The following is a 13,274-nucleotide window of genomic DNA, read 5'->3' as shown; positions in this document are numbered from 1 at the left end:
GGGGGCAGGGGGTTGTAGTGAAGACCAGAGCAGTCACACCACCGGAAGACAAAATGAAAAATAATTATGATCATACAGAGGCAGTGGAAATCATAGAGAAACTAAGAGCAGATAGATGAAAGCAGATGGCAGGGTAGAGGGAACAAACATCACCTCCAGGGGGAACATGGAGGAAACATTTGTTTAAGCAGACAAAGTAGAGGGAGTTCAGTAGAGGTGGGGAGGGGGACAAAAAGGACAACTAGAAGGTTGGTGAGAAGAGGAAACAGCACTGCAAACCAAGCACAGCTGATGCAACGCGGTTACAAATTAACTTCCAACAATTTCAGCACGTGACTGCTTGTAAGTTTGCTATTTGGAAATGTTCTTTTCAGGGAAGCAAATTGTGCAATATTAACTTCACTATGACTTGACCTCAACAAGGCCCATGTCTCAGTTTGCAGTGCATTAGAAGTAAGCTGTATGGCAAGTGGCAGAAAGAGGGCAAAAATAAGGAAGAATCAAATTCATTGTGACTGTTTTAAAAAAAAAAATGTCCAGGTCTGATATCTGGCCAAAGGCTATGATGGGGGAAGGGGGGGAGGGGGCATCTTCCAAGTTTGATTTTAGAGACAACACATAGAAAAGTAAAAAGTAGATCTGGTGTTTTATTTGTTGTTTCCACAGCATTCCTACCTTTCATTTCTAAAACAGCATGATCGGGCACATCCTTCCCCTGCTCATTGGTTTGCTTTAATGTTCGTTCTTTTAAATCCTCGTCCGTGGGACAAATTACAATAGCCTTGCGTTGAAAACCTTCAAAAGGACGCATTTTTCGTCTCCTTGCTGATCCATATACATTTGTCTAGCAATGGTGACAAGAAAGAAGTAGAAGCTTGTTTGTTATTGTTTACTTGTAATGGCTTTCCACTGGAAGGAAGCTGGAACCCTGTAATAATGAAGTGAGAGAGGTTTGGCTTGGATGTCAGTCTACGGTTTTACTCAAGTCCTAATGGCCTCTCCTCACTCCACAGACTTACCTCACAGTCTCTGCATCCAGGTGCCCCGTGGCTGCTGAGGAATGTTAATTACTGACACAAAGAGGGACCCCACAATTATTCACACTGACGACACTGCACAGTTGCTCAATTACTTAACATTTACGAGTTTCATACCATCTAATAAAAAGATATTCAAATTGATATTTAAGTAGTTATTGTGCTTAGCGATGTCTTCATGCACTGACAATGTGTTGCTGTAAATATGTTTTTAAGTGTTAATACTGAATTCCATTCCATTGCAAGCAATTGCTAATGCAGGATGTGTGAGCAATTTGTAGACCATCTAAATCTGTATCGATTATCTATGTCACATGATACAGTGTGTGTTGCCCCTGCCACATATTCCAAGTGTGCCCTGTCGCACTGTCACTAAAACGTGATCAATATTGATTCGGCTTATTCATTCAAACTCAGAATACTGGTTCAAATTCTTTGCATATTATTAGATAAAGAAAAAAAACACATGGTGAAAGCAATCAACACCAAAGGCAAATGTAGACTGCCATAAACCGTTATTTGCGATACATTAGAATAATGGGTGATTTGCATGCGTTACATGATGGAAGCCATAAATATTCTATATCTTGCCATGTAATACTCGCGTTAGTAACTCCAATATTAGCAAATTGTGAGGGCACTATGGCAACTGGGAATATTAAAAAAAGTAGCATAAAAATGATTTGTGATTGTATTTGTTCCATCACTACTGTCATTTATCAGCCTTATACATCAGTGATGTAAAGTTTGCTACAAGAACATTTGGCTTCATACACCAATATCTTTAAGTTTAAATTTGTATTTAAGAAGGCCCTAAGAGAAGTCTGTCAGATTCACGACGTGTTCTTGAACAGCAAGATTGTTTGCATCTGTGTTCTTATAAGGATGAATCCTACGGTCCTTGAAAGTTGAAAGCGCATGCCAGCTGAATTTAATTAGCATAGGTAGCACCCTGCCACTCCCATATAAGGGCATTAGACTGCAGGGCCATGTGCACATCCAGAAACTGCAGAAGAGACTGAGAGATTTTAAGTCAAGAATGCCCAAACGAAAGTTTGAAGAGGGAGGAGCACCGGGAAAAAAATGGTTTGAAGTGAAGGTGCTTCTGCAGAGAGTGAACATCAAATGAGCCATCTTATTTAGCAGCATCAGGAGTGGATATAAAATACACAAAAGGATGCACGGGATCCTAAAGAAACGTTAATCAACCACCTGACCCGCAAACTGCAAACCCCAGGCATTACAGTAGCAATAATTTCTGTAAGGATCAATTACACATTAATAGATGGCATGGTTCCATTATCATAACTGGTGTGAACTTAAGTGTTAGTGTAGTGCTTGTTTTAAAAGACCATGATATTTAAAAAAAAATAATAATGCAAATAACTTTATAAATTCTACAATATATTATTGTAATATGAATCCTATTATATTACACAACTGCGGAAGTGGAGAAAACGCAATAGCCAACTATTGTGCACAAATATGTCGGCACAAAATGTTCTTACAAAATGCTCGAGTGTGATTCTGTTCTTATCTAAGAACAAATCCCAAATAAGAAACACTGGTGAATGTCAGAATTTTTGTGAAAGCTGCATAAGTGAGCACAAAGTACCTGCTGCAAACGTCACTGTTCACTGAATGGTAACCAGATGTTTCTACATCAACCAACAGATAATCAACACTACAACATTAATCATTTTAGTATTTCAGTAAAAGCTGTTCTGTAGTCATGTCATGACTAATGCTTTTATCATTACAACACTGTAATAAACTGAAAATAGGATATGAAATTATTTTTTAACATTACAAGTACCGCATACTCCTATGACTTTCTCTCATTCACCATCATTTCATTAACATCCACATCAACCACATTCCTCTGACTATTCTTACTTTTTACAGACAATTCTTTCTGAGCTTCCCAAAGTAAATCTATGAAACACTACAGATCTCATACTTATTAACAAGAGCATGATACATCAAAAACAACTTGCTATTCTGAGGGGTCCCCCACACTTACCTCGACTTACCTGGTCTTCATACGGACTCTAGTCCCAGTCAAGACAACAACAGACAGATATAACCTACCTGCGTATACTCACAGTGTCCATGGAAAAGCCAGTATGCCACCAGACCTACCTACCTTTTTTATCACATTTGCTGAACCAAGGACCTGAAAATCTAAAGTCTGTTAGTCATTACTTACCTTCAGGGTCAATTTATAAAAAAACACACTCAAAAGTTCCATGTATCTCACTTAAAAATAGCTTTTAAAAAAGCTATCAACTCTGTCTTATTAAATTAGCAACAGAAGGTGTTTTTCTTACTCACCAGTCAGAGCTTACTTGTTTCTCAACATCTTTACATAGTCATGGTTTACTTGTACATTGTTGAAATTCACAAGACAAACAATACTGTATTATGACAAGAAATAGCAAGTGCAAATATACTGAGGGATGAAAACATGAAATATTCTGTCACTTATGAGAGCCATTAATCATTTTCTTTTACAATGCATGACAAGCAAGTGACAAGAGGGTGATCAATGCTTCTTCTACTCTATAATACACAGAGCCTCCCTGAAAGATAAATAAATAGTCCATTAGAGAGAGTGATCATCAGGGCACATTGACTGACTGTGGCGAGTATCAGAGCATAGTATGGGTGAGAGGGCAGTACCTGATCTAGGATGTAGTTGCGTCTCTTGCGGGCAGCAATCTCAATCAGCCTGTTCAGACACTGGGTGGCCTGCTGAATCAAAACATCCCAGCGTCCGGAGTAGTTTCTTTGGCGACGCAGACCCATCACCTGCAGAACACAGAGTCAAATAAGACAACAATGTACTGAAAAACCATGTGATTGTTTGTTTAGTTCAGGGGGTGGTGCCCCAAACCTACCTTCATCTTGTCCATGATAGCATTTGTGCCCAGGATGTTGTACTTCTTCTCAGGGTTAGTCTCCGCATGCTTTATGGCCCAAGTGGTCTTTCCGCAGGCAGGCAGGCCAACCATCATTAAGATCTGAAAAAAGTAAAAAAAAAAAAAAAAGAAAACCGGTGAAGTTTTACTTTTTAAGTCCAGTTTTATTAGGCCTGGGATGACATGCTTATCTCCAAGTCAATACAGTCAAGAAACTTGGGTGCCAATTCAATATGTATTGCAATTTTTAAGTACTGTGATTCTACAAGCATTGCAATTCAATATTACAATTAATAATGATTCTTGTTTACTTTTTTAACACTAGACCATGGGAAAAAGTACCATCTAGAGACTGTATGAGACATATTTCGAAGAACAATGCACATTTCATGTCAGTTAGCAGCATCATGTACTGCATAGGAAAGTGGTAAATACACAATTAAATGTTTTTATGGTTGGATTTTTAACAATTTTATTCCAGTTAAACACTTTAAGACCTTACTCTATGAGAGGTGCTATAGTAAATAAACTAGTGAATAAACTTACTTACTAAAATGTACATGTAGAATGGATTAAATAAAAAATATATTGTGGTCGAAGTAAATTTAAACTGCTATATTCAGCTATCCCTCTTCATCAAGCTACTTCAGTGTTTCCCACACACTGAGTGATTTGTTGGGGCTGTCACGATATCAACACTGACTAAGTTATGATCTAATTTTTTTTTTTTTTTTACTATTTAAAACAGGTAATTATTCCATTGTAGAGCTGTGCGCAGTGCACTGATTCGCTCAGCCCCTCATCCTGCTCTTGCTCTCTCTCTCTGTTTATCCGACCACAAATGAGACAAGAATTAGCTAGCTAGTCACCCCAGGGTCCCTCTGCCTCTCCCTGCTGCTAGGTGAGCAGGCGGAAGCTCCAGACATGGCGCTTACAGTAGCAGCTGTAGCAACTCAACTTCAGCCACAGCAAACCCCAGCACTGGGATTAACAGCGGTTTGGGTCTAATCTGTCTAATGGCAGCAACAGAAAGTTTGCTGATCCAGCAGGAAGTTTGCGCTGGAAAGTTCCATGTCCTCGGCATCTGCCACTTTTTGTTTTCTCACTTTGACTTTGTTTTTCTTGAAACTGACATGATGTCATGTAAGCCCTAGACTGCAACAATAGAACTGATGTCTTATTCCACCTCTGTGTTTAAATTATGTCAATTCAGGCATTAAAAAATAGATTAAAAAAAGAAAATCAATTTTTGTCTCCACCTCTAGTTTCTATTAAATTCCACTTACAGCCAACAGGATGTATCACATAAATGTGGAAAAAAGGAATGAAAAACTAAAAAAGTTTGAAAGAGTGATAAATGCATTTTATATGAACTGTACATCATTATTGGGCTGAATGTGTTACAATTACAATTTAACTTTTTGTGAGGAAACAAAAAATATATTGTTCTGTAATTTCAGCACTTTCTTACCTCGCATTCAGATTTGCTGGCAGGTCCCTTGGTGCCTCTGATCTTGTTTTCCATGCCAAGATCGTGGATGTAGGTGTATCCCTCTGGTGGGGGGAAGTACGGCTGTCGCTTCTGTCCAAAGTTGAATTCAACAGCACAATTCTTCACAAGGACATGAGGGAACAGGGCACGGCCTGCCAGTGCCTCCTTGGTTGTACGGAAAGCCACGCCCAAGGATACTCCATTCTTGGAATAGCCTATCTCCACCTCGTCACCACTGTCAAAGTCCTAAAATGATCATGTGGCAGAAAAAGGCATCATGAGTTTTGATTGTTAATACAAGGACAAAACAACACAAGTACAAAAAAAAATAAAAAATCAGCCATGAATCAATCCAAATGTGGGCCTTTACACCAAATTGCTTTGTAATATGAAGGATGATAAATCTGTCATTTCAAATGATCCTTACATGCTATTAAATGTTGTAACTGAATTACTACTTACAATAAAACAGCCAATGACGTCGTTTTCACCAAACTTCTCACCAAAGTCTGCAAATTTACAGTCAGCAGACTTCTTTCCTGTTCCTCCATAGCCAAAGGAAAAGGCCTCCTCACCTAAAAAAAGACAGAATATTTTTCTTTTAAGTCAACCCTCTCTTTTGCAGCATAGTATCAATTATGTGAAACATCATCTTGATTGACTGGCCAATCACTTCTCTCACCAAGCTGAGTGCTGCAGTGGTTGAGTGACCATCCGATTCTGACCACATGCGGATCTGGCTCACTACTGGGCAGGTGCTTTACAGGAATTTCCTCATTGATCTGAGGAGCCAGAGAGAAATCAGGTCAAAAAGAAGTCTAAAGAAGACGGTCAGGAAATATCCAGTTCTGTATAACAGCAACGAGTCATCACATTGGAAAGTAGTTCACAAACAAGGACTTAAATGTCACTGGTGTGGCTTTTTGGACAAATTCCATAAAATAACCAGGTTATGACTGAGTTCAAGATTAGGCAGTATGGAATTTTGGAATTTTAAAATCTTCCCCAGTGTTAGTATTGTGCAAATATATAGTGCTTCTACTGACATCAAAAAGGCCAAAAGAACAATGTATTGACATGTAAAAAGATACTGTATGTTTCTAGGATAAACAAAGAAGCTGCTCATCCACTGTTAAAAAAAAATAATAAACAGAACCTGTTTCATGTATCAGGGACCATTATGTTACATGTGGACAAAGAATACAGAAAAGTTTATTTATAGTAGTTCAATGTTTCACAAGACAAAATATCAAGCTCAGCAGAAGAGTTTGCATCAACATCTTATTGGTTGCATGCATGAAGGACAAGTCTATCTAGTTTTAAAACCACCTTGACATTAAAGGAAGATACTTATTACAAATTACCTTCATCTCATAACAAACACGGCCCTCGGTGACACCATGTGTAGCTCTTGCTCCAGCCCACAGGTAAGCAAACCCTTCGATGGTCAGTGGATAACCGCTGTAGCGATCACGGGACACTTTGAAATGCAGATCACAGTTGTCTGGGGGACAAAATAAAAGCCAAAACAGATTTTTAAAAACATTTTTAAAGCTGGTATAACAGCATCAAGTACTTTAAATGCAAAACATGATTTAGACCATAGACTGTATAATAAAGATGACATGTCAGCTCCCCAAAAGTCAAGCCAAAACACCTCAATCACCCCCTGGTGGTGGCTGCAGTAAAGGTCATAAACCCTGCCCCCTCCATGTTAGCAGATGGGACACTGGCCAAACTAAAAGACTAAAATACACGTCAAACAAAACAAACATCATTTTAAGTAGTTCTTGCTACGTTGATATAAGTTCATCTTTCTGAAAGTTTGGTTTCAATTATTATTTGATGCCATATCAAGAAGATTTGACAGCTGTGTGTTCCTAACAGTGCTTGCGATTAATGCCGTTGCTTGCGATTGGTCAAATGGGTGTATGGTCGGGATGTTGACCCCATGGCGGCAGCTGTAGAGCTGTGGAGTGGGAGGAAGTGGAGAGCTGTTGCACATCTTTATATGCAGTCGTTGATATAGACATGCATTCATTGCTATAATCTAAGCTGCACAACTGTATGACGTGAACATATAAATTGTCATTTAAAGCAGCTTTGGCATTGAAATGCTTCTCGTGCATTAAAATCAGTGCTTGCAGTTCCAAACCAGCAGCCTCTTTGGATTCATTCTTCTGAGACTCCTCAGTCTTTGGCATACACCTAACTACTAACATGTCTAGCTAAGTGACTAACTGAAATAGTTGAACTGAAACAGAGATGCTCATGGCGAATGAAAGCCAGCCAGCTCACATTCAAAGAGAAGCTGGGATGCCAACTCTTAAGAGCTGTGACTTCATTTTTCACAAGTGGTCATTGATTGAGCAGAGATGCACTTTATCCTTTTACTTACATGTATCGATCGTCACAAGAGTGTCATCTATGTTCTCTTCCTCATCTTCAGCAGGGGGCTGTGGTGTGCGGGATCTGTACAATATCAGCACAGTGAGAAGTCAATGCTTTCACTGACAAATTTAATATTTATAGACCAGTCAACCACTGTGCATGTCCCTTATTATAAGCCTGAGGAAAAATAACACAATTTTAAGATGAGCATACCTCTTGTCCTCACGGTGCTCATAGTAGCCGTAGCTCCTGCCCTCCTCATATGGTCTCTTGCGGCCGTAGTTTCCACCTCTATCAGATTCCGCTTTGACTTGCTCAGCCTGACCTGCACCATCTTGTCCTCTCTGTTGCTCTGTCTCATGACTATCCCGCGGTGTGTCTCTATCAGCCTCGGGTTCATCTTCCGTTTTCACCTCCACTTTGATTTCTGAAATGATAAATGGACATGAAAGTGAGCTACACTTTGAGTGTTACAACTATTTAAATCAAGCTTGGTAAAAAAAAAAAAAAAAAAGCTTTGAAATAATGTGGTAGATGTTTGTAATATTATTTCCCATAGTGACTGTGACTTGGGCTGGACAAAACATACATTACCGCGCTAACTACGGTTGAATATAGACCTCCCTGACAGCGTCATCAAAAATATGATGTGGTTAAGTGATTATTACAAACCTCCCAAACTATTAACCATGAGCTACTGCATTCCCTTAGACTGTGCAACTTTACCTCATAAATTGATATATTTTGATTTATCACCACACATATTCCATATCCAGTTGTCAAAGCCCTGCCCCTGTCTCATCTTCTACTGACACCATTGTACCATCGATGAATTAGCATGATGGGTGTCACTATTAAACACTTGTATATCTATGTGGTGTCTACAGTATTAATCTCCTTCAACTTTATTTATATCCTCACTACTCTCATGGCAAACATTTCATGAGATAACCAACAATGTGTTTTGTAAACTCACTGAAAGTGACAATTTGAATTTACAACATTCCACAAAATGCATATGTAGACCAAAACATTCTACTGACCATGCCTCAAATTATTTGTTTAGCTGAAAGAAAATGCTGAAAAGTCACCTTGTTTGTTCTCAATGCTTTCCTGTAGCTCTTGCACAGGCTTGGTCTCGTCCTCAGACCTCATGTCAGATTTCTGTATATCCACATCTGCTGTAAAGTCAGGCATGCTGTGACCTGAGTCTGAAGCTGGTTGACTTTCATATGGCTCGCCTTCTGCCTCCTCGTCCTCGTAGTAACCACCTGAATCTCGACCTTCATCTTCCTCTTGGGGGATATCACCTTCACCATCGCCATCACCATCCCCATCCCCATCCCCATCTCCATCTCCATCTCCATCTCCATCTCCATCACCATCACCATCACCTTCACCGTAGTCCTCAGCTACTTCTGCATCTGAAAAGGGGAGATCCCAAGCTTTAGTTCTCAAGCCCGTAAGAACAGAATCTAAAGCCATGCACTCTTGTTGAAGCAAGTTCACTCTGACCTCTCTAAATTAAAGACACAGAAAGGGCAATTTTACACACAATCTGTAAAGGGGCACTTCTTTATATTTTCAAAGACAGGGTCAGAACCCAAAGATTGGAAGCAATTGGTGAAATAAGCTTCATCAAATCATCTTCATCTTAAAGATGGGTCTGTCGCAAGTTTATAGGCCCGTTTCCACTGAAGAAGTTCCTGGTACTATTTGGGGGGCAGGAACTACTACAGGAACGTCCTCTCGCTCGGCCCTCTCAACCGCCGTGTCTCCACTGAGAGCGGAGTACGAGGAAGGTTCCTGTAAAGTTACGGGCTCTGGATGTGACGTAATCGTTGCGCGACCATTTACCGGGGCGACGTAGGGATGCCATTAGCTGTTAGCCCTTAGCGGTGTCTGTAATAACTCACTAAATGGTCCATGAAAAAAATATTTTTTCCAGCAGGTGTCTTAGTTACAACATGACTGAGCTAACTGGAGTAGTTTCATGTCGTATCCGACAACGGGAGGCTTTTAACAGGTGACGTCCTGATGTTAGCTTTGCTGCTGCTGTTAGCTGTCCCTGTCAGCTGATGCTTTCTAGACATCGTGATTTCCCAAAACTGAATAAATACCACACACATCAACACAAAACTGCTTTGCTAGCTCAGTCATGTTGTAACTAAGATATCCGCTGGAAAAAAAAAAAATTTTCCATGGGCCATTTAGTGAGTTTTTTTACATGGCGGCGGAAGCTATATGACTTGCCAGACGAGCTAACCCTTGTCTGCCGAGTTTTAAAAATGCCGGCTATTTTGTTGCTTTCTGTTGACATCACATCCCTCCTTGAGTATATCCAATCAGCACCAAGTAAATCCCCAAGCCCCAGCCAGGAGTCTTTCGGGGCCGTTCTGAGTACCTACTCCGAGGCAGGGACTTGTTTAGCCCCGTAAAAGTTCCGGAACTCTGTCCTTCGGGGGTGGTTCCTTTGGTGGAGACATGCACCAACAGCCCCGGCCCCGTAAAATTACCCCGAAGTTCCTGCAGTGGAATAGGGCCTAATGTGGGTATAGGGTGCACATAAGGTCAAATCAGAGATAAAATGCAAGACCTATTATTGATATCAGAATAAGCTTACTTTATAAACATTATACGCCCAAAGACAATGATTTGAATACCATACCTGCACTCCAACTGTCTTTGCCTCACTGGCTCACACACACACTACCAAACTACTGCACATATACATTTACTTAATTGCACTATGTACACTCTCCATACCCATACATGTCATACTACTCACCTGACTGTATATACTGAGCTTTAAAGTATTCCTATTTTTACCACTGTCTATACTGAACATATCGGATCTATAGTGTGTGCAACTTATTGATATCATACCTCCACTTGTTAATTCTGTGTATATATATTGTCTAACTTATAGTGTTACTTGTAAAGAAACTCCACTAACTGGTGCATTGAACTCAATGTTAACTAAGACCAGAAATCTCTGGAGAATAGAAGACTGTGTCAGTTTTCTAAACTGCACTCATGCTCATGCTTTTTACACCACACACTCAAATTTAACACAGCATAATCATCAGGTTGTCTTCTCTCTCTCTCTTGGAAAAATGTAGTGATTGGAGTTATTGTTTTTGACAAAAGGCCAGCAGTTTAAGACACTCGAGACACCACACACACTTCACATGCTGTGTTCATCAGGGTGTTCTCTCTCTTTTACAATATAAAACAAAAGTGCCTTGACTTAGGTTTTTTGACCACGCTACCTAAGTATTGGATGTGCACCTCAGCTAAATCTCTATGAAGCTGACTGTCTGACCAAGGACTCACTCACCATGACAAACTATGGCTGCAACTGGAGACACACAGGTAACTTAGATCAGCTATTAAGTGCTAGCGGTGGGAATCACCAGAGGATACGCGATACGATACTATCGCAATACATAGGCCATGATACAACGTTACTGCAATTTTAAAAGGTGTTGCAATACGCTTAGTATTGTGATAAGATTTGTTGCGGTATCGAACCTTTTTTTGTTTTAGAAAACTTTAACAGTTTTATTTAATAAAATAAAGTAGTTTGTCTCTTCATCTCACTGAGTCCTTTTTATTTGCAGCTAAATTTATCTAGTAAACTGAAAAAGCAACTGATTATTTTATTCTAGTAGGCTACCAAAGGTTTGAATTGTATTGTTAATAATTTAAATAATTAAAAAAAAACTATACTTGGTGTACGTGTATGATGTTGCCACACAAAAATATTGCAATACTGTGCTGTATCGATTTTTCCCCCAACCCCTATTAAGTAGAGTTTGATACACAGACACATTCAAAAGACTTTCAGACATTTTCAGTCTTTTTAAAAGAGTTTTTCATGTCTTTTCCACTTATTTATACTTACAGGTAGAAACTCAAGTCCAACCTGAACATGTTATTATTCAACTTTGAAGCCAGCAATTCAGTTATTAAGTAAACCCCCCCCCCCACCTCCTTATCTATTCCTACTAAGTCACCGTCTTTTTGCATATTTAAACCTGAAATACAGAGATACATCAGCTTCTAAAAATAGTTGAAATATTCCACAATATTAATATCATTCAACTTCTCAATGACATCTCTACTAATAGACCCTTTTCCACTTTCTTAAGCTATTCCTATGACTTTCCCGTATCCTAACAAATTAAATCTAACAAGTCATTATAGTGTCAGCTTTTCAACAACCTTTGAAATGTTCCACATTCTTTGTAAAATATTGGTGAAGTCAACATTTAAAGCCAGCTTTGCAGTGCAGCTTTAGCTTATCAGCAACCAGCATTCACTTATTCCCTAATTCTGTACAATACTCTGTACATACTGTGCATTGTCCTGCGTTCTGCATGTCTGGTTAGATGCTTATCTGCATTTTGTTGTCTAAGCACCTGTACTCTGTGCAATGACAATAAAGTTAAATTTTAATCTATAATCAAAGGCAATGTCTGGCAAGAGAGCCAAATATCTATTTAAGAAACAACATCATGCGGGCTTACCTTGTTGTTCTTGAGCCTCCTCTTCATCTTCGTTTTCTTCGTTGTCCTGGTAGTCCTGGCAGTAATCATCCTCCTGCTCCCCCTGCTCTGAGGCATCCGCCTCCAGAGCGGCTTTCAGCCTCTCCACTAGGTCTGCCTTCAGGCCTCTGGTGTCCAGGCCGCGGCGCTGGAGCTCCTCTTTTAGTTCGTTGACTTTCAGTTTCTTCACGTCAATACTCATTGTGTCTGTTGTCTGTTTGTTGTCTTTATTTGTTTGCTAACAAAACAGGGAAAGTAACAAATAAATGCAAAATACAACTTACAACACTGCGTCTAACTTTCAAATCAATATCTAATGGCGGCAGTGTCTAAGCCAAACAGGCTACATTAGCTGTTAGCTTAGCCGGCAGCGCTAGGTTGATGCTGCACCATTTTACCTGGTTCCTCTACATGTCTATACAAAATGTAATCACGGTGTTGTGATAGCTTATGCCTATATAATTATTTTACACGTGGGCATATAAGCTAACTAGAATATTTGTTATTCGCTTCAAGTTGTCGCTACGTAGCTAACGTCGGCAGCCGTATTAGCCTAGCACTAGCTAACGTAGCGACAACCGATGCCGGATAAGTAACTTTAACTTAGAAACTATCCAAGCTACGAGCGTCTCTCTGATTTGCGTGCAATTCTACAGTCAGTGCATAGTTGGCTCAGTGTATAATATGGTTATGATGCAAAATAACCACAAAATAAGGTAAAGGCCTACCTCCTCTCACGCGAGTTGCGCGGGTCATCCGTGGTGAAAGATGAGAGTGTCGCTGCTGCCCTCTAAGGGTCGGAACCTAGATCGAAACCTACCACCGGAAGTAAACAAGAATGCATATGCAAAGATACTAGATTACGTCTTTGGTTTAGTCTACC

At 39.7% G+C, this 13,274-nt stretch overlaps 1 protein-coding gene across 1 annotated transcript in view; it reads right to left on the bottom strand.

Moving 5' to 3' along the window:
* Positions 1-13,274, bottom strand: part of hnrnpul1 (heterogeneous nuclear ribonucleoprotein U-like 1) — a 15,594-nt gene extending 2,320 nt beyond the window's left edge. The window contains exons 1-12 of the mRNA XM_050057210.1: positions 13,120-13,274; positions 12,374-12,629; positions 8,933-9,265; positions 8,055-8,268; positions 7,849-7,922; positions 6,815-6,954; positions 6,133-6,232; positions 5,913-6,025; positions 5,430-5,696; positions 3,938-4,060; positions 3,720-3,848; positions 676-844 (exon numbers count right to left, since the gene is read on the bottom strand). Coding sequence (XP_049913167.1) covers positions 676-844; positions 3,720-3,848; positions 3,938-4,060; positions 5,430-5,696; positions 5,913-6,025; positions 6,133-6,232; positions 6,815-6,954; positions 7,849-7,922; positions 8,055-8,268; positions 8,933-9,265; positions 12,374-12,593 — 1,882 coding nt within the window. The 5' untranslated portion in view covers positions 12,594-12,629; positions 13,120-13,274. The remainder of the gene's footprint in view (positions 1-675; positions 845-3,719; positions 3,849-3,937; positions 4,061-5,429; positions 5,697-5,912; positions 6,026-6,132; positions 6,233-6,814; positions 6,955-7,848; positions 7,923-8,054; positions 8,269-8,932; positions 9,266-12,373; positions 12,630-13,119) is intronic.

Source organism: Epinephelus moara, chromosome 2, assembly GCF_006386435.1.
Source record: "Epinephelus moara isolate mb chromosome 2, YSFRI_EMoa_1.0, whole genome shotgun sequence".
Classification (NCBI taxonomy): Eukaryota; Metazoa; Chordata; class Actinopteri; order Perciformes; family Serranidae; genus Epinephelus; species Epinephelus moara.
Note: the sequence above shows the minus strand (reverse complement) of the source record. Positions and strands in the feature narration are given on the sequence as shown.